At 33.3% G+C, this 27,338-nt stretch overlaps 1 protein-coding gene across 1 annotated transcript in view; it reads right to left on the minus strand.

Moving 5' to 3' along the window:
* Positions 1-27,338, minus strand: part of VPS13A (vacuolar protein sorting 13 homolog A) — a 235,726-nt gene that overhangs the window by 181,134 nt on the left and 27,254 nt on the right. Inside the window, exons 3-17 of the mRNA XM_082656304.1 lie at positions 27,228-27,270; positions 23,970-24,065; positions 23,604-23,705; positions 19,213-19,322; positions 18,457-18,516; positions 16,227-16,286; positions 15,937-16,017; positions 13,124-13,181; positions 9,966-10,093; positions 9,660-9,766; positions 8,048-8,219; positions 6,399-6,461; positions 5,785-5,914; positions 4,858-4,952; positions 4,379-4,521 (exon numbers count right to left, since the gene is read on the minus strand). Coding sequence (XP_082512430.1) covers positions 4,379-4,521; positions 4,858-4,952; positions 5,785-5,914; positions 6,399-6,461; positions 8,048-8,219; positions 9,660-9,766; positions 9,966-10,093; positions 13,124-13,181; positions 15,937-16,017; positions 16,227-16,286; positions 18,457-18,516; positions 19,213-19,322; positions 23,604-23,705; positions 23,970-24,065; positions 27,228-27,270 — 1,448 coding nt within the window. The remainder of the gene's footprint in view (positions 1-4,378; positions 4,522-4,857; positions 4,953-5,784; positions 5,915-6,398; positions 6,462-8,047; positions 8,220-9,659; positions 9,767-9,965; positions 10,094-13,123; positions 13,182-15,936; positions 16,018-16,226; positions 16,287-18,456; positions 18,517-19,212; positions 19,323-23,603; positions 23,706-23,969; positions 24,066-27,227; positions 27,271-27,338) is intronic.

Raw genomic sequence — 27,338 nt, forward strand, 5'->3', positions numbered from 1 at the left:
CTTTCTAGAAACATACAGCCCACCCAAACGGAATCAAGAAAAAATAGATAACTTGAACAGACTGATCACTAGAAGTGAAACAGAATCTGTAATGAAACAAACTCCCTACAAACAGAAGTCCAGGGCCAGATGGCTTCACAGGTGAATTACACCAAACATACAAAGAAGAACTTATACCGATCCTTCTCAAACTCTTCCAAAAGACTGAAGAGTAAGTAACACTCCAAAAGACATTCTGTGAAGCCAACATCACCGTGATACCAAAACCAGACAAAGACACTACCAAAAAGAAAATTATAGGCCAATATCTTTGTTGAATATAGATGTAAAAATTCTCACCAAAATATTAGCAAACTGAATTCAACAATACATAAAAAAGATCATACACCACGACCAAGTGGGATTCATCCTAAGTTCACAAGGATGGTTCAACAAATACAAATCAATCAATCTGATACACCACATCAACAAAAGAAAAAACAAAAACGACAGGATCATCTCAATACATGCAAAAAAGCATTCAATAAAATTCAACATCCATTCATGATAAAAACTCTTACCAAAGTGGGTATAGAGAGAACATATCTCAACATAATAAGAGCTATTTATGACAAACCCACAGCCAATATAATACTCAGAAGAATTCCTGCTAAAATGTAGAACAAGACAAGGATGCCCACTCTTATCACTTCTCTTCAACATAGTACTGGAAGTCCTAGCCACAGCAATCAGACAGGAAAAAGAAATAAAAGGTATTCAAATTGGTAGGGAAGAGGTAAAGTTGTCATTATATGCAGGTGACATGATACCATATACAGAAAACCCTAAAGACTCCACAAAAAAAACCTACTAGAACTGATAAACGAATTCAGCAAGGTAGCAGGATACAAGATTAGCATACAGAAATTGGTTGCATTTCTTTACACTAACAATGAAATATCAGAAGGGGAATGTAAACAAACAATTCCTTACAAAATAGCATCAAAAAATAAAATACGTAGGAATAAACTTCACAAAGGAGGTTAATGACTCATATGCTGAAAAGTACAAAACATTAATAAAGTAAACTGAAGATGCTTCAAAGAAATGGAAAGATATCCCATGCTTTTGGATTGGAAGAATTAATATTGTTAAAATGGCCATACTACCCAAAGCAATCTACAGATTTAATGAGATCCTTATCAAACTACCCATGACATTTTTCACAGAACTAGAACAAATAATCCTAAATTTTACATGGAACCATAAAAGACCCAGAATTGCCAAAGAAATCCTGAAGAAAAAGAACACAGCAGGAGGCATAACCCTCCCAGAATTCAGACAGTACTACAAAGCTACAGTAAACAAAACAGTGTGATACTGACACAAGGACATATGGATCAACAGAACAGAATAGACAGCCCAGAAATAAACTCACACAACTATGGTTAATTAATCTTCGACAAAGGAGGGAAGAATATACAATAGAGAAAAGACAGTATCCTTAGCAAATGGTGTTGGGAAAATTTGGACAGCTGCACGTAAATCGATGAATTTGGAACATACTCTCACACCATACACAAAAATAAACTCAGAATGGCTTAAAGACTTAAATATAAGACATGACACCATAAAACTCCTAGAAGAGAATACAGGAAAACATTCTCTGACATAAATCATACCAATGTTTTCTTAGGTCAGTCTACCAAGGCAATAGAAATAAAAGCAAAAATAAACAAATGGGACCTAATCAAACTTACAACCTTTTGTACAGCAAAGGAAACCATAAACAATATGGAAAGACAACCTACGGACTGGGAGAAAATATTTGCAAATGATGCGACTGACAAGGGCTTAATTTCCAAAATATACAAACAGCTCATACAATTCAGTAACAATAGCAACAAAAAAACCAAAACCACTGTAAATCAAAAAATGGGCAGAAGACCTAAGTAGACATTTCTCCAAAGAAGATATACAGATGGCCAACAGGCAGATGAAAAGATGCTCAACATCACTAATTATTAGAGAAATGTAAGTCAAAACTACAAGGTAGCACCTCACACTAGTCAGAATGACTATCATTAGAAAGTCTACAAATAACAAATTCTGGAAAGGGTGTGGAGAAAAGGGAACCCTCCTATACTGTTGGTGGGAATGTAAGTTGGTACAGCCACTATGGAAAACAGTATGGGGGTTCCTCAAAAAACTAAAACTGGAGTTTCTATATGATCCTGCAATCCACTCCTGGGCATATATCTGGAGGAAACTATAATTTGAAAAGATACATGCACCCCAATGTTCAATGCAACACTGTTTACAACAGCCAAGACATGGAAACAACCTAAGCGTCCATCAACAGAGGAATGGATAAAGAAGATGTGGTAGGTATATACAATGGAATATTACTCAGCCATAAAAAAGAATGACATAATGCCATTTGCAGCAACATGGATGGACCTAAAGATTATCATACTAAGTGAGGTGAGTCAGAAAGAGACAGACAATCCCATACAATATCATTTATATGTGGAATCTAAAAGATGACACCAATGAACTTACCTATGAAACAGAAACAGACTCACAGACATAGAGAACAGACCTGTGGTTGCCAAGGTGTAGGGGGGAGTTTAGGATTAGTAGATGCAAACTATTATATATAGAATGCATAAACAACAAGGTCCTACTGTATGGCACAGGGAACTATATTCAGTATCCTGTGATAAACCATAATGGAAAAGAATATGAAAAAGAATACATGTATGTATAAATGAGTCACTTTGCTGTACAGCAGAAATTAACACAACATTGTAAATCAACTGTACTTCAATATAATTTTTTAAAAATTAAATAAAAGAAAAAAATGGGCAAAGGAATTTAATAGACAGTCCTCAAAAAAACTATACAGAAACAGCCAATAAATACATGAAAAGATGCTCAACATCATTAGCCATCAGGGAAGTGCAAATCAAAACCACAGTGAGATACTACTTTACACTCATTTAGGATGGCTATAATCAAAAGGACAGAGAAGTGTTGACAAGGGTGTAGCTAAATGGAAAACTCACACAATGCTGGTGGGAATGTAAAATGATGCAGCTGCTTTGGAAAACAGTCTGTCAATTCCTCAAAAAGTTAAATATAGAGTTACCATTTGAGGCAACAATTCCACTCCTAGGTATATAAACCCAAGAAAACTTGAAACTTGTCCATACAAAATACTGTCCATTAATTTTCATAGCAGCATTTTTCATAGTAGCAAAAAAGTGGAAACAAACCAAAAATATCCATCATCTGATGAATGGGCAAACAAAATGTGATGTATCCATACAATGAAATATTATTTGGCAATAAAAAAGAATGAAGCACTAATTCATGCTATACCATGGATGAACCTTGAAAATATCATGCCTATTAGTAAAACAAGCCAGACAGAAAAGGCCACATATTATATGATTCCATTAATATGAAATACCCCAAACAAATTCTTAGAAATAGAAAGTAAATTAGCGGGACTTCCCTGGTGGTGCAGTGGTTAAGAATCCGCCCCCAATGCGGGGGACATGGGTTTGATCCCTGGGAAGATCCCACATACCACGGAGCAGCTAAGCCAGTGTGCCACAACCACTGAGCCTGCACTCTAGAGCCCGCGAGCCACAACTACTGAAGCCCATGCACCTAGAGCCCGTGCTCCACAAGAGAAGCCACCGCAACGAGAAGCCCGCAAACCAAAACGAAGAGTAGCCCCCACGCGCCGCAGCTAGGGAGAGCCCACGCACGCAGCAACAAAGACCCAACGCAGCCAAAAATAAATAAATAAATAATTTTTTTAAAAAAAAGAAAGAAAGTAAAATAGTTTTTACCAGACACTGGGGAGAGGGAGCAATGGGGAGTGACTGCTAATGGGTATTAGTGTTTCCTTTACGGGGTGTTAAAGTGTTCTGTAATTAGGTAATGATTAACTGTTGTACAAGCTTGTAAATATACCATGTGGATTTGGTATACGATACAGTGTGACAAAAAAGTGAATTGTACACTTTAATGGGTGCATTGTATGGTATGTGCATTATACCTCAATAAAGCTATTTTTAAAACAGAAGATAAAATAAAGACACTCCCAGATAAAAACAAAATTGTTAATGCTGTTTCTTTTTCAATACTGTGATTGCTGACATTTTTGTATTATTCTTTAGTGTCTCTCGGCATGAAGTTTTCTACTGATGAACATGTGTTATTTTAACAATCCCAAAATATATATATTAATGAAAAAAACTACCTTTCTAAAAATACAAAAGGACAAATTAAACCACAGTACTCTTTACAAAATACTGTATGACTAAATTCCAATCTCACAGTGAACTATTTTCTTACAGATAAGAGAAAATAAATTAATACTTACTTAACTGCTTGTGCTCCTGGTCTTTGCACAATCAAAGTGCTAAATTCTTCCACTACAATATCTAACAGTTCAGATTTTTGTTGTTGTTCTCTTAGAATAATAGACATACTTTTCAAGTGAACAAAAAACTTCATGGCTTCAAACTAGAGTATATTCAGAGGAATAAAATGAAAAAAATTATCTATATGTATATATATGTATATATATATATACAACAAATACTCCTATTTATATAGTTTATTCTTTCCAAAAACCAGAAAAATACTTCAAACACAACCCTTCGTATATTAAAGGATCACCACATAACACTAAAAAGTAGGGGACAATTTTTATCCCTACCTTGGAAACTAAAATAAATGCAATATTTATAGACTCAAAGAAAGATGACAGAACAACTCAGTAACATATATTTCTGAAAGGATTAAAAATAGGCATATCTATCACTAAATGCTCAGGTATAAGGCAAGAAAACATTTTACTGTTTTTGGCAAGGTTGGATCAACTGCTGTTTCACTATAGCCAATTGCTTCATATAGTAAAGTTTTTTCTTCAGGTGTCAACATTTCTTCAAGACCTAAAAATCATAAAAAAGTGTTTTATGTTCTTAACTGGTAACAAGATAAAACCGGCCCAAAATTTAGCTGCTTTTAATGAATTAAATGCAAATTTTACTCTCTTTTTATAATACTTTTAAGAAATTATATTCACTGAATGCTAGATGGCATTGCCAATTTTAGAAGGTTTATTCTCCCAAAATATAAATTGCTAAATACATAAATTTAGCAATATAAATTTCTAAATATTTGTATTAAGCACACAAAATAGATACCTGTATTAGGCACTTAATGGCATTGTGTTAAGCAACATACTTAGTGTACAAAGTAGGTAATATTAATATCATTTCTCCACATTTTATTACAGATGATGAAATTGAGGTTTAGAGAGCTTAAATAATATGCCAGGGCCACACTGCTAATAAACAATAGATCTAGGATGTAAACCTAAGCCCCTAAGCCTCCATGGTCTTAAGCATTTTGTTGGGAAGCAAAAATCTTTCCAACAAATAATTTCGATAAAAATTTACAGTGGTTTACACCCTTTCGGAATTTTTATTTTATCTATGACTGTGCTATATGCACTTACTAAATCCTCTAGACATAATGCTCTTTTGCAAGCATTAGTAAGATTCTAAAATTTATTTTATTTGATTTTTATTTAACACATATATTTACAATATCTAATAGTAATATTACTGATAATAATAAGAATTATAATAAATAAGACTTAAAATGTCTATTTTAATGAAAGAGAAAATTTCCTACAAAACTTAATTGCACACCTGATGGTTAGCTACACTACCATAGCCTGATGATTAACTGCACTACTATAAAATGAAATGGACATACTTCCAGGTTTAAGATCTGGTTGTTGTTTAGTATATGATTCTGACCAAGTCCACAGCCAGCTAAACCATCCTTTATTATCCTCTGACTCTTGTGCTCCTTCTCTGAAAATCCTGTATCCAGCTTTCTTTACCTAAAATGAATAAATTTACAAATAAATGACAAGTTATCCTTTATTAGTAATCTAAAGAAACAGGATAATATTTCTAAAACTTATCTACTTTAGTGAATAAGTGTAAACAATAACATACTGACAATAAAACATAGTAGCCACAACATTGGCCAAACATCAGAATTTAGGATTACCAGGTACTTAGCACCACTGTCTTATAAGCAATGGTAATGGGGGGAAAAAAATTGGCTTTCACCTTCATATGAACTCTCAGTATTTGATAAGCCCAATTAGTTAGAAAGAATTTTTTTCCCATAGAACCTGTCTGGTTTAAATACATGTAGCAAAACAGTGCATCAAATTTTCTTATAATAGAAATAAGCAAATTTGAACCCTTTTTAGGAAACAGTATATTACAGCACAATACCAGTAACATCACAACATCTATCAAATCTGTATAAATTCTAGATTTATTTTTACTAATTGAAAGACAATCTGGAATTACCTCAACTTCTGCCTGTTGTCTTGCTATAGTTATATTAAATACATCCAAAGTCTTTTCCAACTCCTAAAAATATAAATAAAGTGTGTTTACATAAATAACTTTATATAAATAATTTTCATATATTCTCTATCAAATTGCTATACTAAAGAAGAGATAGGAAGCAGAAAACAGGTCACCCATCAACATAATATTCCTGTTAAATTCTGAAAAGCAATGCTTGTATATACGTCAGCTTGGAAATTAGTAATGATGGAACAACTTTCTCAACAAAGAAATCATACATGTCATGCATGTAAGAGTTAAAATACTACAAGATACACAGGCACGTACTAGAAGATAACATACATGCACTGTTTTAAATGACTTTTATTTGGGCTTTAACTACAGTTAAGGGTAAACACATTAGTGTCACTTTCAACTAAAAATACAATTATACGTCCTTCATATTACATGCACATTTCGTACGTCATCATTAAGATATATCAAGTAGATCTAGATACACTTAAAACTTGTTTTTAAATTTTATACTTGTCCAAGTATTTCAGTATAGCTACTGAAATAAACTGAGATAAGCTCAATCTTTCATCATATCTATACATTATTTCCATGATTACTTTTGAGAGCTTCATGCTCAAACCACTTTTAGTCCCAAAGAGAAACAGTGATGACCAACCATTACCTTGGAAAACTTTACTCAGGGTTCTACAGTCCAGTAGACTTAGAGGGTTAAGGTTAAGATCCAAAACTAGGTAAGGAAATCTGTAACCACCAAAGCAGAAACCCAAGCATTCATAATAGCCTAGGTCTTCAGAAAGTCTTCTATTTCAAAAATAAAAATAAAACTTAATCTTAGGGAGTTTTTTGGAAATTGGCCTGGATTCATAATGATTCCATTACTTTGAGAGACTAACTCTTCTTAGACTCCCTAAGCTGTACTTCATCCATCGGTAAAACAGTCCCATCTAGAATATACCATAATGCTAAAAGATTAAGACTAATATTTAGAGAACTCAGGAGCCAGCTAATTAAACGTAAAGTTGCTGGTGAAGACCAGAAATGCCACAAAGATTAAGAGGAAAAAAAACACTGTTTGAGCAAAAAATTCAGAAAAGTTCATACAAGAGATGGGATGTAAGCAAAACTTGAGGAATGAGTGAAACTGAGATAGAGATGAAGAAAGGCAGATGGAATGCATGAGCAGACTTGGCTATAAGTATAAGCATATACATATAGAAGATAAGAAATTTATTTGATTAATGCACAGTTAGATGGTAACATAGGGAAAAATGGAGTGGTGACATAACATAAGGCTTTGAAACCAACACAGAGAAGACTGGAATCAATGGAGCAAATACTTTCTAGGCTTTTGAGGTTTGTAAATGTCATAATAATGTGAGGCTTCCAATTACTATTTGCATAAACCCAAATCTCTCCAGATTGAGGAGAATCTCAAATTCCAAATGCACACAGGAAAACATCACCAGGGTTTGTAACATCCAATAGAAGTTAAGGAGTATGAAAAAGTCTAGTAAGTAAAAGAGACAGAGAATGATCAGTACAAATTAGAACAGATAAGTAGGGAGTGTTAGTCACTAAAGACTGAGGAGTTAAGTAGTACAAAATATTTAACAAATTTTTTAAATGCTAACCTCCAAAGAGTTGAGAAGTTCACCAGACGGCTTCTTACTTGTTAGTTTTTTTTTATACAGTTCTTTATATTGCTTCATTTTTTGCCTATGTTCTCTTATATGCTTCCATGACCACATCCGTAAGTGGGGCCGAACATTTACTTCAAGAATACCACGTATAGCATAAACCCACCTAGTTAAAAAATAAAAACAAAAACCCTACGCTTAAAAGCACTCTCAAACCAACAGTATAAAATATAACTGATACTGCTTCTACTCTAACAGCATACATAATACAGAGACTATGAAAATGGTATATTATCTGGGCACTTGCTTCTTCCCAGCCCTATTAGTAATTAACAATACACTATTTAGTCTTATCTCTTTCCTAAATGTAAATAATCAAAATCACTGAATTTTGTTACAATAAATATAGTTCTACAGAAAAACTATTAAAGTATTAATTGGCAACTAGCACTTCAGCCACTTGAATAGTAATTAAAATAGTCAACTGAAAGAGTAATTGCAACTTCTAGAATCTAGGAAAGAGCTTAATAACTGGAAAAATAAGACTTTTCAATTTTAAAAAGGGGTTGCACTTTATAGACTACCATAACCCTTTCAGGTTTATAATAGGTTTAATATGTCTGATACCGAAGTTTGAAAACTAAAAAAAGACATGGTTAGAAAACAAACTGGGATATGTTTCTTAATAATTCCAAAAGTACAGTAAATGAATGGAATGCTAGTATTTCCAGTTGTAAATTCATTATAAAGAATCCTTTAACTTAATTTTACTCATGTAATAAGCAAAAGCCACTACAAGTGTTTCAAGACAAATATTACATTATAGTTTCTATCAGCCCTTAAAGAGTATCTTAAAAAGTCAAGAAATTCACTTTTATACCATATTTTTTAAATCTTAAAAAACTTAGATTGAGCAATTCCACTGGGTATCTACCTGAAGAAAATGAAAACACTAATTCAAAAAATATATGCACTCCCATGTTCACTGCAGCATTATTTACAAGAGCCAAGATATGGAAACAACCAAGTGCCCACTGATGGATGAATGGATCAAGAAAATGTATGTATATATTTATACACACAATGAAATGTTATTCAACCATAAAAGGAATAAAATCTTGCCATTTGTGACAACACGAATGGCTACTGAGGGCATTATGCTAACTGAAATAAGTCAGACAGACAAAGAGAAAGACAAATACTGTATGATCTCACTTATATATTGAATTTAAAAAAATGAGCTCATAGATCCCGAGAATACACTGGTGGTAGCCAGAGGCAGTGGGTCGGGGATGCTCAAAATGGGTGAAGGGGATCCAGAAAACTTCCAGTTATAAAATAAATAAGTCATGGGGATATAATGTACAGCATGGCAACTACAGTTAATAATACCATATGGCATATTTGAAAGTTGCTAAGAGAATAGATCTTATAAGTTCTTATAACAAAAAAAATAGTTTTGTTAACTATGCATGATATTGGATGTTAACTAGACTTACTGTGGTGATCATTTTGCAATATATACCATATCAAATCATTATGTCATACGCCTGAAACTAATATATGTCGATTATACTTCAATTTGAAAAAATTTAAGGCATATTACCATTCTTTGGCATGGTAGTGGAGAGGTACATCAGGTTTGAATTTCCTGTATGGTAGATTTTGCGTCATCATATCAACCGATTCAAGAAGTTCCATAAGACTGAAATACTGAAGAATGAAAAAAATTGAAGTTCTTAAATGTTTCAGATTTCTTGTTTAATTGTCAAAGATAAAAGTTAAATTATTGACTTTTTTAAGGAAATGTTATCATATATCATTATTGAGTTTTTGAAAAACATTTAAAATCTTAGCTCTCCTTTTATCAAACTATAACTCACAATTTAAAATTTCATTTAAAAAAAATCACCTGTGGTTTATTAAGTTCAATTGTTATGTCATGTAACTCAATATCCAGGCTTATTTTGGGGACAGAAAAGTCAAAATCCAATCCGCGATTCATCTGAAGTTTGGCATTAGCAGATATGGGGCGAAATACTGGAAAATAACACAGATTTTTAAAAATTAAATTGAGTTTTTTTGAAGAGTCTCAAAGTGCTAAAGGAATCAAGTTGAAAATACTGATTTTCATTTCTTATATACCCTTTCTACAGCTCCCAGATTTCCATACTGCTATGATTTGATCATATGAACTGTCACTTAGTGTTGAAGAGTCTTTTATATTTTTCCTATCTATAATTCATATTGTCTTTTATGAGTACAATAAAAGCTAAGTGAACTTCTCAAAACAACAAAATAATCCTTACAAGCAGGAACACTCTCTAAAAGGCAAAACAGTCCAGTAAGACAATTTTAATAAAAGTATAGTTTTAAGGAATGAATATAATTTGAAATGCTAAGGGGAAAAATATTTTATTTAGCCACTGACTTTCATTATATAATTATAATTCCTGAATTTCGGGTCAGTGTCTCTGTATCCATCTGTCCCCCCTTTTAACTTGAAAAAAGAGAGGAGATAAGATGAGAGTTTATCCAAGATAATCTTCTTGGCTCAACTCATAATCTAAGATTTCTCTCAACCCTTTGTATTTAGTGCCAAAAAGAATAAGAATAATGCAGAGGGAGACCAGTAATAGCAGAATCTAGAAAGATATCAACCACTAAATTATAAGCTAATCTGTATACAAAGATAATATATTCCTCTTCTTTTAATCATCCCTCAGGCATAGCACTAAATTCAAAAATATTTTTTTTTTTTTTTTTGCGATACGCGGGCCTCTCACTGTTGTGGCCTCTCCTGTTGCGGAGCACAGGCTCCAGACGCGCAGGCTCAGCGGCCATGGCTCACAGGCCCAGCCGCTCCGCAGCATGTGGGATCTTCCCAGACCGGGGCACGAACCCGCGTCCCCTGCATCGGCAGGTGGACTCTCAACCACTGCGCCACCAGGGAAGCCCAGGAAAGATTTTTATACTTTTAAAGGGTTGTTTAAAAGAAACAGAAAAATATGTGACAGAGACTATACATAGCCTATAAAATGTAAAATGTTTGTTTACTACATGGCCCTTTGCAAAAAGAAAATTAGCCAAACCCTACTCTGGCCCAGTGGTTCTCAAACTGTAGTATTCATCAAAATCACTAGGATAGCTTGTTAAAAATAGATTGCTAAGCTTCACTCTCAGATGTTCTGATTCAGTATGTCTGGGATGGGCCCTGGAATTTATATTTCTAACATGTTTCCAAGTGATACTGATGTTGCTAGTCTAAACAGCACTTTGATAATACTGCTCTCATCAATTCATTCTCTCATTCCCCTACATGGCTATCTCATAGCCCCTCCTCCATCTGAAAACCTCTAATTCCTCAGATAGTTTAAAAAAAAAAAGAGTTCAGAAGAAAAAAACCCCATTAACTCCAATCACCATATTTACTTGTTCACCCAACACAAAGACTTCCTCCCTCCCTCCCTCCCTCCCTGCCTCCCTGCCTCCCTCCCTCCCCCTCCCTCCCTCCCTCCCCGGCTGTGTTGGGTCTTCGTAGCTGCATGCAGGCTTTAGTTGAAGCAAGCTAGCGGCTACTCTGCATTGCAATGCATGGGCTTCTTATTGTGGTAGCTTCTCTTGTTGCAGAGCACGGGCTCTAAGTGCACGGGCTCAGTAGTTGTGGCCTGTGGGCTCTAGAGTGCAGGCTCAGTAGTTGTGGCACGTGGGCTTAGTTGCTCTGTGGAATGTGGGATCCTCCCAGACCAGGGCTCAAACCTGTGTCCCCTGCATTGGCAGGCGGATTCCTAACCACTGTGCCACCAGGGAAGTCCCGGACTTCTCTCCTATAATTGAAATCTATCTTACAAACAAACTGACCATGCTCCTACCTGTGGCAAAGCACTCCATTTGTACACTAGATTCTACCCCCTTTCACCCATGTCAATACAGAAATAATCCCTTCTCTCTCTTATTTTTCATGTTCTATGGATCATTCCAATCTTAGCCTATAAACAAGATGCTATCTCTCCCATTAAATAAAAACACAAAAAACAAAACCAAAAAGGAGTCCTTCATTCATCCTTCCCCCTCCAGCAAGTGTGCCAGTTATCAACTGATTGCCCATAACCTCCAGATCACCCTTCCCTGCCTGCTCTAAAACCTAGATTTGGGTCCTCTAAATCGTTTTTCTTTACCAGCTAGCATAATGTTAATTTATCAGCAGAGGACACGGGAGAGATACTGCAGGAGCAAGGAGCTATGCTTCCTGGTTCTAATGTACTCATTCAGCAGACTCCTGCAGTGCCATGGTTCTGCAACATGCAGCTCCTAAAGAAAATGGCTTCTCCAGTGTCCAGGTCCTCCAGCACAACAGATTTCTTCAGCACCAGACTCCTGCAGTACATGGCCGCTTGCACCATCCAACAGCCAGCAAATTCTCTCAGTACGCTGCTAAGGCAGTTTTACAGTGGAGTGCCTTCTGGAGACAACTCTCCATGAGGCTCCCTAAAGGGTCTGTTTCCCTAAAGTTCCTGAATGAGAATTTACAGGTTTAACTGGCAGGGCACCACAGACTTTCCTGCCTCCTAGTGATCCATGGCCACACCCTTTCCAACAAGTTCTAGATCTCAGTGCTGAGGGAGGTAGACCCTCTTCTTTGGACACTCCACCTAAGTCCTAGGGTAAGGGCTGTTCCTTCTTTCTACTATTCTTATGTTCTTTAGAGTTCTCTTTACTTTTCACTAGCCAATCCCTTGTTACTCTAATCCCCTGTTATATTTAGTAATTCTTCATAAATACTTTCCCTGCTCAAATTAGTATGTGGTTTCTCTTCCTTCATCAGACTCTGACTGAAACAGCCAGAAATAACAGTAGGGTAAAGGAGAAATAAGTCAAATTTGAAGTGACAGATTTGAGAATCGTCAACACACATGACACAGAAAAGTGTTTTGCTTCTGCATATATATTATAAATATATTTAATTTTGTGGGAAAATTAACATGAAATATCACAGTGACATCAACAATATTCATTTAAAATTTATACTGATTACTTTAATTGTACATTTATTTTATGAAATGTACTTACCAAAATCATAACCTTCTGGAACAATACTTTCATCAACAATACCATTCCTCAGGCTGTCCTATTAAAAGACAAATTGATTTTATTTATATTCGTGTCAATATACCTTTATTCTACAAAATCCTATTATATGCAAAAGAAAAATGCCTAAAAGCAATTAAAAAAATAACTCAAACTTAGCAGAACTTAGCTAAGAAAATATTAAAATAGTTAGACACTATCTCATTAAACTACTATTATATAAGACTGCTCTAGAAATTTTTAGGATATGTGTGTTTATATATATGTGTACAAGCACATACACAAAATTTGACAGAATTCAACATCTATTTATGAAAAAAACTCTCAACAAAGTGGGTTCAGAGTTAACGTATCTCAACATAATGAAGGCCATAGATGGCAAGCCCACAGCTATCATCATACTCAAGGGTGAAAAGCTGAAAGCTTCTCTTCTAATATCGGCAACAAGACAAAAAGGCCCACTTTCACCACTTTTATTCAACACAATATTAGAAGTCCTAGCCAGAGAAATTAGGTAAGAAAAATAAAGGCATACAAATCGGAAAGGAAGAAGTAAAACTGTCACTATTTGCAGATGACATAATAATATAGATAGAAAACCCTAAAGATTCCACCAAAAACTGTTAAAACTAATACTAAATTAATTAAATAAAGTTGCAGGATATAAAAATCAATATATGGAAAACTGAGGTGTTTCTATATACTAATAACAAACTATGAGAAAGAGAAATTAAGGAAAAAATTCCATTTACAATTGCATCAAAATGTAACAATAAATTTCACCATGGTGAAAGACTTGTACCCTGAAAATGATAAGGCACTGAGGAAAGAAAATGAAAAGAACAATAACTGATGGAAAGACATTCCATGCTCATGGATTTGAATAATTATCATTGTTAAAATGTCCACATTACCGAAAGCAATCTACAGATTCAATGCAATCACCATCAAAATACCAAGTGCATTTTTCACAGAAGTAGAAAAAACAATACTAAAATTTGTATGGAACCACAAAGGAACCCAAATAGCCAAAGCAATCTTGAGAAAGAAGAACAAAGCTGGAGACGTCATCCTCTCTGATTTCTAACTAAATTACAAAGCTTTAGTAATCAAAACAATATGGTACTGGCATAAAAACAGATACAGATCAACAGAATAGAACAGACAACCCAGAAATCCCATGCATATATGGTCAGTTAATTTATAACAAAGGAGCCAAGAATATACAATGGGGAAAGGACAGTCTCTTCAATAAATGGTGTTGGGAAAACTTGACAGCCATATGCGAAAGAATGAAATTGCACTACTACCTTACATGATAAATGAAAATAACTCAAAATGGATTAAAGACTTGAACATAAGACCTGAAACCATAAAAATCCCTAGAAGAAAACAGGCGGTAATTTCCTTGACATCTCTTTTGGTGACAATTTTTTGGACTGGACAACAAAAACAAAGGCAACAAAAGCAAAAATAAACAAATATGACTACACCAAATTAACGGCTTCTGCACAGCAAAGGAAACCATCAATTACATGAAAAGGAAACCTTATGAATGAAAGAAAATATATGCAAATCATATACCTGATAAGGGGTTAATATCTGAAATATATAATGAACCCATATAACTCAAAAGCAAAAAAATAAACAATCCAATTAAAAAATGGGCAGAATACCTAAAAAGACATTTTTCAAAGAAGAAATACAGATGGCTAACAGGTACATTAAAAGATGCTCAACAACACTAATCATTAGAGAAATGCAAATCAAAACCACAAAGAGATACCACCTCATACTTGTTAGAATGGCTATTTTCAAAAAGACAAAAAATAACAAATGTTGGTGAGAATGTGAAGAAAAGAGAACGCTTCTGCTCTGGTGGTGGGATGCAAATTGGTGCAGACACCATGGAAAACAATAGCGGAGCCTCAAAAAATTAAAAATAGAACTACCATATGATCCAACAGTTCCGCTTCTGAGTATTTTCCTGAAGAAAACAAAAGCACTAACTTGAAAACATATCTGTACCATGTTCACTGCAGCATTATTTATAATAGCCAAGATATGGAAACAACCTAAATGTCCTTCAAAAGGTGAATGAAGAAAATGTTTTACACACACACAATGGAATATCACTCAGCCATAAAAAAGAATGAAATTGTGTCATTTGTGACAACACAAATGGACCATGAAATAGCTCAGAGAAAAACAAATACTGTATTATCTCACTTCATGTGCAATTTAGGAAAAAAAGACAAACTCATAGATACAGAGAACACACTGGTGGTTGCCACAGGTGGGGAGTGGGGATGGGCAAAATTGATGAAGGGAGTCAAAAGGTCCAAACTTCAGTTATAAAATAATTATTATGTCATGTGGATGTAATGTACAACAGGCGACTGTAGTTAATAATACTGTATTGCATATTTGAAAGTTGCTAAGAGTAAATCTTAAAAGTTCTCATCACAAGAAAAAAAACTGTGTAACTGTGTATGGTGATGGATGTTAACTAGACTTACTATGGTGATCATTTTGCAATATATACAAATATCAAAACATTATGTTGTGTACATGTAACTAATAAATGCTGCATGTCAATTATACAAAAAAAGGCATGTATTTATATGTTTCTGTACAGACACATATATATTCACCTATTTCTGCTAATGGATTTTGCCTAAGGGAAAAAAGGACAACTGACTACAGTATGTTAGACAAATGACAATGAATAAAACCTTATGCAAAATATGATACCAACAAAAGTATATATGCATATATCAAAAAAATTTACTCACCAATGATTCATCATAATTACTAAGATAAAACATCTGAGACTTCACATTCCAATAGGCAAAAAGGTTATCCAATAGGATTAACTGAAAATAAATCAATTTTATTGTAAGCCTCATTTTCATTGAAGATTCTTTAACATATGCTTTTTTCAGAATCTCAAATAATTTGTCATATAACAGTTAAGCAAGTAAACACAATTCACAAAAATCCTTATCTATATATTATCATTTGCCTTCCTAATTAAAAGTATCTTTTGTCAAGCCCATGGGTTGAAAAAACATATTTATTTTACCTTACGAAATAGTTTCTCAGTTTCATCATGTAAACATGGAATCCAGTATTGGTCAGTTGTCTGAAAAGGAAAATAAAAAGCAGTAAAAAACTGTCACTTGCATGTGAAATGGCAGAGTGATAAATAGAATCTATCATGCCCTAGACCAAGTTTCCATTAAAATGTCCTTGAAAACAACATTCAGGGGCTTCCCTGGTGGCGCAGTGGTTAAGAATCCGCCTGACAATGCAGGGGACACAGGTTCGAGCCCTGGTCCGGGAAGATCCCACATGCCGCAGAGCAACTAAGCCCACGCACCACAACTACTGAGCCTGTGCTCTAGAGCCCACCAGCCGCAACTACTGAGCCCGTGTGCCACAACTACTAAAGCCTGCGTGCCTAGAGCCCGTGCTCCACAATAAGAGAAGCCACCGCAGTGAGAAGCCCACGCACCACAAAGAAGAGTAGCTCCTGCTTGCTGCAGCTAGAGAAAAAAAAACCCACAGGCAGCAACGAAGACCCAATGCAGCCAAAAATAAAATAAATAAATTTTAAAAAATAATAATAGTAACGTTCAGTCAAAGAATATTAACTGAATATTCTGCATTCAAGGATCTCATTGCTTGGTGGAAAAGCAAACTTAGTAAACAAATTACAAACAGGTAAATGCCATTCTGGAGGTTAAATACACAGTACTCAGGGAGAACATGGTGGGAGCCTCAATCTCAGGGATGTGATGGCAAAAGTGATATCTAATCTAATAAGTGACTCATTAACAGAAATTATCAATTCTAAATTCAGTAGGGAATATGATTCACGGTAGGAAGATATTTGAATATATGACATGTTCAAAGAAGTGAAATAGCCCAATATGGCCCAAGAACATACTCAAAACAACGGAAAGAGGTAAAATTAGGTATCTTACCTGGGGACAGATTACAAAGGGATTATAAACTATTTTAAGACAAAACTATGGACTTTATTCTAAGAGCAATGAAAAGTCATGAGGGGAATAAACTGATATCTGAAGCTTATGTTAAAAAGACGGTTTTCATTTTTTTTCTAGAGAACTAAATGGACTAGAACAGTGTTGCTCAAAGTTTTCACACAATTAGGATCACCTGGAAGGCTTTTTAAACTAGATTGCTGGGTCCCAACCTGAGTTTCTAATTTAATATGTCTGGGCTGCGGGACAAGTTTCCAAGGACCTCCAAAACCAGTGGTGAAAACCACTGCTGACACAGTTACCAATCACCTTCACATTGCCAAATCCAATGGCTAATTCTCCACCCTTATTTTTCAGCGTTAACAGTAGCATTTGACAGTTTACCTCACCCAACTTTATTGAATAACTTTTCATTTGACTTTTCTTTTTTCTCTTTCTGCTTGAGGTGGATCCAAGTTTTAAAAACAAATCATACACAAAAGCTTAATGAACATAACAAATAAAAGAATATAATGAAATACTATAGAGCAGTTGAACTGGATCAACTGAACTACACGTGGCAATAAATACACGTCACAAACAATGTGTAGAGAAAAAGGGAACTTACAGAAGAATCACATAACATATTTATGTAAACTTTTAAAAATCTACCAAATATTACACAGTTTTAATGGATATATTATATAAAGTTTAAAAACTTAGGATGTTTATCTCTTGGGTGGGAGAGAAGAGTGGAGTGGAATACAAAAGGAATTTATACTTTATTCATAACAACTTATTCTTTAAAAGTATTTAAAACTTAATCTAAATGACAAATTCAACAATCATGCCTTCTGGATATGAGCAAATGTTTCATAATTCTCTATGTGCTCCTATACTTTTAAAATTTCTCAATTTGAAAAATCAGACAGGAAGAAAATATGCCACAATTATTAATAATAGTGATGATAAAATGATTTGTTTCTTTAGGCTTTTCATGACTTATCAAAGATTCTGAAATGAACATTACTTTTATTTTGTACTTATGCATTTAAAATTCAGAATAGATTTTTAAAGAAAATAAGTATCAAATATCATAATTGGCAAATAATAATAGTCTCTCACATTTGAAACTAAATTTGATTGTCAACCATTTTTTGAACTGTAAAACTACCTACCCTTAGTTCCAACCCAGTCTGTGCATTTCCTGTACCACTTCTATATAGATACCTACTCCTGATGCTGGCATATATTAAAAGTAATTACTAATTTAATTAACTATACTGCAAAATTAAATATGGTTGAATTTCTTTTTAAACAAAGTACCTGCATGCTGAGATTTTGAAGGGAAATACCAAATGACAGTGGGTTGTCTCGGTTTGTGACCTAAAGAGGAAAACAGAGTAAATTTTACTCAGATTTTTAGTAGTTGTATAAAATTCATATTATAGAAGAACTTCACTTTCTGGGAAGTATGCTATTTTGAACATTCAGAAACATATTCCTACTTTCCGGAATAATTTTTATTCCTATATTTTTCCTAATACTAATTAAAATATTAAGTATCAATGTATTAGTGTAGTACAACAATACATCTGCATAATGTTTTTCAGTCTGCAAAAAAAGAAGTTTATAAAAAAAGTGATTGACCCTCACAATAGAACTATGAGAAGCCAATGATTATGTGTTTGAGAGAATACATGATCTATTTGACATCAAACAATTAGTTAAGTCTAGCTCTAATGATTCCTAGACCATTGCTCTTTCCAGGAAGAAAACACAGTATAATTTAAAGTATTTTAAAAATATATAACTGCTAAATTCATAACTCCCATTTATCAAAGGTGGTTATAATATAAGCAAGGCATTTACCTTCATTATTGATGTTTGAACATTTTAGGAAAGTGTAATCAAGGCACTAAGGACTGCAAATTACAACTATAATTACAAAAAATAAAGATAATGTCATCTTCAGCTCTATATCCCTCCACTTCCCAGCATCTCATAAGTTGACCACTACAGAGCAGGTGTCAACAAACAGTAAAATAAATATAAACCATTATCACCTATTAAAATACTTACATCATCTTCATAGCGAATATGGATGTTGGAAATTTTCACTTGAAGATTTTTTATGATCTGAGTAATTAATTTTTCTGTAAAAGTGTCCTGTTTCTCCACCCGATGTTTTTCTACAATTGCAAATATCCATTTTTGATTTGAATGAAAAATACACTCTATGTGTATACACTTATTGAGGTAACGTAACTGTTACCTGTTAAAGAAATATATCTGTATTTGTAAACAGAACACCAAAAGCCTGCTTTCCAGAAGTCTTACATACCAAAAGGCTTTCACAGGTGACTAAATGCACACAGTTTTCAAAAGCCACTTTCTTATCCAATCAAACTAAAGCCAAATATGTAGAATTTACTGTCATCAAATTTTATAATTTCTGTTAGCTATACCTGAGTATATAAGGACATAGAAAACAATAAAGATTATTAGGTAAGAATTATGATAGGCTTATATTAGAAGAGCCAGAAACGGTAGCAAAGAATGAATCTCTGCTAAAATTTATGCTATCATCATAAGTTGTCTGTGGTTAGAAGTAAAAAATAGCTGAATATGCTCCTTCCCCAATGAATACAAAATAGGAAGATATAAGATCCTTTCCCTCTCTCCTTTCAAGCAAGGATGAAGGAAGTTCATCATTTGTTTCATTTTCCAAAATGAGATAAACTATCTCTTCAATACTTTCCAGGGAAATATAAAGAATTGAGGTTCGTAATTTCTTTTTTAATATGCCTGTGATAATCACTAATTACTAACGTTTTTGCCCCCACTTGAAAATGCCAATGAAGGTGATCTCCTTTCCCATTTCTAGTTCTATTTCACCTGTATCTACATATTGTCTATCTTTTCCTCTAATGACCTACTACTCCCTAATTCAGCTGACCCAGAAGGTCTCAGATAAAAAGTTGATGAAGATATCATATGTACATCAAAGACAAGTGTGAGTGAACAAGAGATAAGTGAATATATTTGAATATATTGAAAAGGACTTTAGAATTAAAAAGTGGAAAGTAGAATATAAACTCTTTGAAGACAGAACATTTTATTTTAAATGCTGAATGAATCCCACCACTACCTAATAAAATCCTCTGCTCTATAAATTTATTCAGTCATTCAATTAAATGCTAAATCTTTCTTTCCCTACCCACTAGTTTCTTTCTGACTTCCTTATCTGGCTCTGATTCCATAATAAATTATTTCACCAACACTTTAAACTCTGAGCTCTCTTTTTTCTCCTTTTCCTCTGTCAGCAAAGCTCCAACCCTGCATAAAACCAGCAGTCTACTTTTTATATAAACGTGTATGCCTTGCCAGGTGAGTACTGGAGGAGAAAAATTACAACAGAACAGACTGCAGCTACTGCGAGTTAATCATTACCAACTTCAACTCACCAGCAACCTTACTACATTTCTCCAGTCAACTTGTTCACACTCTCCAGGATAACTATTACAAAATTCTTTTTGATACTCTTCAAAGGTCCAACAACCCTTCCACTGCTCTCTTTACTCTTAGCAAATGACCTTACAACTATGGAAAAAATAGAAGCTTATTTTCTGCAATCATCACTCAATCAAGACAGCTTTTTTTTAAGGTGACCAATGGCCTCCATGTCATAAATAAAACAATTATTTCTTAATCCTCAATTTACCTGATATCTCAGCAGGATCTGACATATTCTTTGCTTCCTAAAACACTCTTTTCCCATGGAGATATAATCTCCAAATTTCTTTCTCCTTATCTAACCACTCTTTCTTGATCTGTTCTTTTTTTTGGGGGGGGGGGGGCTGTTTTCCTCCTCTATACAATCCTTAAATGTTGGATTTCCTTACGGCAGGCTCAGTCCTAGAAATGTTTCTCTTCTCATTCTGTACTGTTGCTGCAGGGAATCTCATTCACACCTTATAGCCTGAACTATCATCCTAATGCTGACAACTCTCAAAAGTATACTGGATAAAGTCAGAAATGAGATATAATCACAGAGAAGTTGGTACATTCAGTAAACTACAAAGGTCAGTATGGCTGGAACAAAGAACAGAGAAGATATGAAAGGGATGGGGCCAGTAATGAGGCTGGAAAGGTAGACAGGATTCAAATCATAAGAGCTTTTATGTATCCTGTTGAAGAGTTCAAACTTCTACCTGATAACAGTAAGGTATAACTGATGTAATTTAAGCATGGTTATTTATATTTTAGATTTAAGTATAAATAAGAGGGACTTCTGATTAAACATGAGTTGCATCTATTTTTCTATTCCTCAGTAAAAGTAAAGGGGGAAAATGGATAAATCTCCAAGACCAAAAGAAAAAGAGTGTAGAAGAAAGAATGAATAAGAGAGAGCCTCAAAAATTTAGAAGCTGGAAAGTAGACAACATGACAGAGGAAGAAATCTGATCCTAAATGCCCATAAATGAAGATGCCAATTGGATTTGGCAGGAGTTCTTGCATATGACACCAAAGGCACAGAAACAAAAGAAAAAGTAGACAAATTGGACTTCATGAAAATTTTAAAATCTTGTACATCATAGGACGCTATCAACAGAGTAAAGAGGCTACCCAGAGAATGGAAGGTAACTTGCAAATCATATATCTAATAATGGATTAACATCCAATTATATAAAGAACTCCTACTATTCAACAATAACAACAAAAAAAACAATTAAATGATGGGCAAAAGACTTGAACAGACATTTCTCCAAAGATAACATACAAATGGTCAATAAGCACATGAAAAGATGCTAAAATACTAATTTTTACAGAAATGCAAATCAAAATTACACGAGATACCACTTCATCCCATTAGGACCCTATTATCAAAAATACAGAAAACAACAGATGTTGGTGAGGATGTGAAGGAAATGGAACCCCGGTGCACTGCTTGTGGGATTGTAAAACGGTACAAGTCCCTGTAGAAAACATTATGGCATTTCCTCAAAAAATTAAAAATAAGAGTAGAATTACCATATGATCCAACAACTCCACATCTGGGTCTATACCCAAAAGAATTAAAAGCAGTGTCTCAAAGGGATATTTGTACACCCATGTTCAGAGCAGCATTATTCACAATGGCTGAAGCACAGAAGCAACCCGAGTGTCCACTGATGGATGAATGGATAAGCAAAATGTGGTATATACATAAAACGGAATATTATTCAGCCTTAAAAAGGGAATTCCAACATATGCTACAACATGGATGAACCTTGAAGACATAATGCTAAGTGAAATGAACCACTTGAAAAAACATGAATACTACATGATTCCACTTACATGAGTACTGAGAATAGTCAAAATCATAGAGACAAAAAGTAGAATTGTGGTTGCCAGCGTCTGGGGATAAGGGGGGAAGAATGGGTGGGTTATTGTTTATTGGGTGTAAAGTTTCAATTTTACAAGATGAAAGAGATATGAAGAGATATGGTGGTGATGGTTGCAATACAATAAATGTACTTAATACCACTGAACTGTACACTTAAAAGTAGTTAAGATGGTAAATTTTGTTATATGTATGCCACAAAAAAAATTTTTTTTTAAAAAGAGGATGGGGGTAGGAATGAATGACAACAGAGAGAAAAACATAATTACAAGAAGTGTTGCCAGGAAATGTGTTAGATCTCCTTTAATGTTCTTTTACCTGTTTGTCAGCAGGTAAATTGTTTATTATTGCATTTTTTAATTTAAAAAAATAAATGCATGGCAAGGATATTTTGATCAGTACACATATATTTCTTTTAAGATGCTTAGCTATCAAATGAAGGACAGAGGAGCATAAGGTAAGCAGATGACAAGGTTAGGAAAATGACTTTATGTTTAAAGATAAGGGAGGCAACATTATATTTATATGCCAAAGAGAAAGATTCACTAGAAAGAGAAGTTAAGAGTATAGAGCGTAGGTGTTGATGGTGACACCATTGCTATCACTAGCATAAATGGAAAGGGATTAGATTTCTGCAGGACATCTCTGTCACTGACAAAAGAAGTGGATTGAAGTAATGGACCATTTTGGTCTAGGCTGAATAGGAATGGATGTGAGCCAGAGGGTAAACAGATTTGGGAAAATATATCAAGAGACTAAGTAACTCCAAAAGGTGAAGAATTGATACAAGTGGAATAAGAAAGACAAGAAAGGTAAGAAAATATACTTGATGAAATTAATTACTATAGTTAAAATCTAACCTTACTCTTATAAGCTAGGGATATTATTTGCACTAAGGTAAATTTCTATAAGGTAAAATTTCTGTAAACATGATAAAACATAGAAACCACATTAAAATTCCTCATGTAATAAGATTCTGTCATATTTTTAAAGTAATCTCAGTGCTTCCAGAAGAAAATAATACTCAAATGTGATAAATATTTAGGTCTTTTCCGCTTTTCTTATTACCATTCTTATTTGTTTTTACCTTGATCAGCTACTTTTCGTTTTGCTTCTTCTATCCTTTTCAGTTCCTGTTGCTTTGCTTCAAAGAGTTGTTTTTCTTCTTTTAAAGGATCATATTTTATTCCTACAGGAAGTATAAAAAAGGAAGAATCTTAATTACCTTAAATTAACTCATTCCAAAAAATATCCTAGAAAATAATCACTAACTCACAGTCTGCAAAAATTAGAGTAAAAACCAATTTATGTTGTATTATCAAATACCAAATTTAAATATTAAAAAAACTCCAAAAATTCACCAGAATTATTTGAACAAACATAATTATCAAATACAAAGATTTTTCCATGCACAAAAAAGAGTAACTGAAATGATGTTTAAAATTTGACTTACTAGAAGAAGGCACTATGAGTAAATAAATGTCTTCCAATAGAGCTTCAACTGGTTGGGTATAAAGGTTTTTCCATGGAATTAGAAGATTAAGATTACCTATATGAAAAAAAAAGACAAAAAATATTATTCTTTCAACCTAGATTTACTATCAGCTTATTTTCTGTCAGGCATTAAAAGAGATAACAAAGTAGCCTTTGACCTTATGAGCTCATTAACTTTGCAGAAAGCTATTTTACAACCATAAACAAAAAGCCTTTACAGTGACTATTTGAAATTATTTGTACTAGTACTGTTGGAAAATCTACTAAGCCATATTCTAAATATTTACAAATTTCTATTTCTGGTGATATGTACCACAAACATACCAATATTATTCTTCCATTAATCAACAACCCTTGATATTATAATAATGATTTTCCCCAATTCTTACTCAAAACCTCTAAGAAATATCTTTCTCATACTTTAAAAAGGTAGGTTACATTCTTTATATGTGTATTTTTTATATATAGATTTTACATATATATTACATGATATATATATAGCATATACATAAGTATGATTATCATAAGTGTATGTACTAACAAATTTCTATGGTAATAATCAAGGATCCTAGGCAATATTACAAAATCGTTCCAACTAACGAAAATATTTTACAACCCAATAGCAAAGTATTTTAAAAAGCATTAGATTTCTTGAACTAAAAAATACTATGTAAGGGGCTGATTATACTATTAATTCTAGTTTTATGTATTTACAAAATTTCTATAATAGTTTTTTTCAATATTTAAAAATTTTTTTACAAAGTATGAATCTCTAGATTTAGAAATAGTTGTCATGACTGGGGAAGGGAAAGACTTCTTAAATACACCAGTGTTGCATTAACTGGTTAGTAATACATACCTAGACATGTCACATTACATAACCCCCAAAATCCATGTTTTAAAAAACCCCAAATTGAGAAAAAGATTTCTTCATACTAAGTCAATTCAGAAAAAAACAAAGTACCTGATTTCTAAAAGAGGAATAACTTTCTAAGTTTTAAAATCAGAGAGGACAGTGACCATTTCAAATTTCCATACTATCCAAAATATAACCAAAATGAAGTGAGCAAATTGGGAAAGATAATTGTGACGAATTTGACAGTTTACTTATAAATGTATCAAGCAGACTGCTTACACACATATACACACATACATTAATAATCCAAAAAAGTAAGTGAATAAAAGGACATAGAACAGTGCCACAATAGCATTAAGTATGCAAAGAAACACATATAAAACTAACAATGTACCATTTTTACCATTAAGTTTTTTTTTTTCTTTTTAAAGCCAAACTGTTTTTCCTCTCCTTATGAAGTGCAGGTTTCTTATAGAAAATTTAGAAAATTCAGAAAGATATAAACGAAGGTAATTTCAAAAATCTTCCACATGAAAACAATTACTTTGAAAATACATGAGTATTTATATTTGATATGTATGTAATTCTGCATGCTTAATGAGGAAAACTTTGAAAGATCAGTAAGATTAACAACCCCCATTAATGGCAAGGGGGTTGACAATATGTTCTTATAAAACTGGCTGTACTACTGTACCACTCATTTGGAAATGTGTACTTCTTTCCTTCAACAAATTGTGTTCCTACTATATGCCAAGTATTGTGCTAAGTGAGGATACAATAAAATTAAAATAAAAATTTAAAATTAAATCCACTTCTGAAAAAACTTACTGTTTAGAAGAAAAAATAATAATGATATAAAAGAATGTCAGGTTCTATGATAGAGATATGCAAACGACACCTTAAATGATTCTCAAGATTATCTTATGTATTAGGTATTAGCGCAGTGTACCTTCTACCACCTTATATTAACACTGAAAATTATCTTATCATCATTTTTAAACATGGTCAAAAAAGAAAAGAAAGGAAAGAAGGTAGGTTCTAAATGAAAGCAGGTCGATTTACTGCCCTTATATATTTTTTTTTAATTTTTCTTGAATTGATGTTAAATTTATATACACTGATTTACAATGAATATAGTTATAAAATTCAATGACTTTTAGAATATTTTCAAAAGGTATGTGAAAATGTTTACTGTAATATTTTTGTACCAATAGAAATATAAGATTACATTGTCCAAATATGCATTCAATGGATTATTACACTACCTTAAGAAATAAGGGAGGTCAAATTAACATGGATTATGAGCAATCTTTATTAAATATTAACTTAAAAATAGAATATAAAATCATACATATACCATGATTATAGGAAGTCAAAATGTTCACATGTAAACAATCATTTAAAAATCTGCAAAAGTAAATATAGTAGGTGGAAATAAATATATTAGGTGGGTGACATTTTTCCCGTCTTATCTATACTAAATAGTCTTTAAATTGTGGGGGTGGGAGAAAGGAGGGAAACAGAATTTGAGTCTCAGCAATGTAAATGTAAATGATAAAAACTTTCTTTGGCATACAGTCTAATAACAACTATAAGAGCACAAAATTGTGGAGACATTCATCATGTAATTTATATAAGCTTTCAGAACACCTTGTTCCCCAAGTGACACTAAAACACTGCAATAACATTATATAAATTCTACTACACAAATTATCTGTATAAAAAACTTCCAAGTCACAAATAATAACACTATCATCTTGCACAATACTTAAACCAATAAAGTTTAAATAAACCAAAATAATTTAAGAAACCAAACATACATGTCTTTATTAAACATGTTAAAACATCATATTTGAATCAATTATTTCTGTTCAACCAGTACATTTAATATGTAAACTACAAAAACTGGAAAAGTAATACAAAACAAGAAAGATAGCACAGTGTTTCCTAGAAAACTAGAAAACTTCCAGAGCGGAAACTAGGTTTTTGATTGGTTCCTAGCCATACTGCCTGGATGATCCAGACCCTACTCCTTATACCACATATCCATGGCCAATCGGAATACAGCAAGGATAACTAGTCAGAAACCTAAGAAACTGAGACAATCATGCTATTAGATTTAATGCTTTGATCTCAACTCATTTTAACACTTAACAATATGCATAATTTCACCAGTATTAAACAAGGGATTCATGGACAGCATTTTTAAGTTACACAACTAAGCTCTACATAGATGAAAACACATAATGCTTTTAATTTATTCTCAGAAACATTATAAATATCACATTATAGAGATATTAGACATATTATTCTGGTTGCAGGTCCGACAAGAAGGACATTCAAATACTAAGGATAGCTTACCTATATGGCCAACTTTAATTTTAAACGGTACATCCAGTTGACTCTACAAAAAATACACATATGTAAAATATTAGTACATATACAGTTCAACAAAACAGATGATTATTTGTT

This window comes from Grampus griseus (genome assembly GCF_964374135.1).
Source record: "Grampus griseus genome assembly, chromosome: 6".
Classification (NCBI taxonomy): domain Eukaryota; kingdom Metazoa; phylum Chordata; class Mammalia; order Artiodactyla; family Delphinidae; genus Grampus; species Grampus griseus.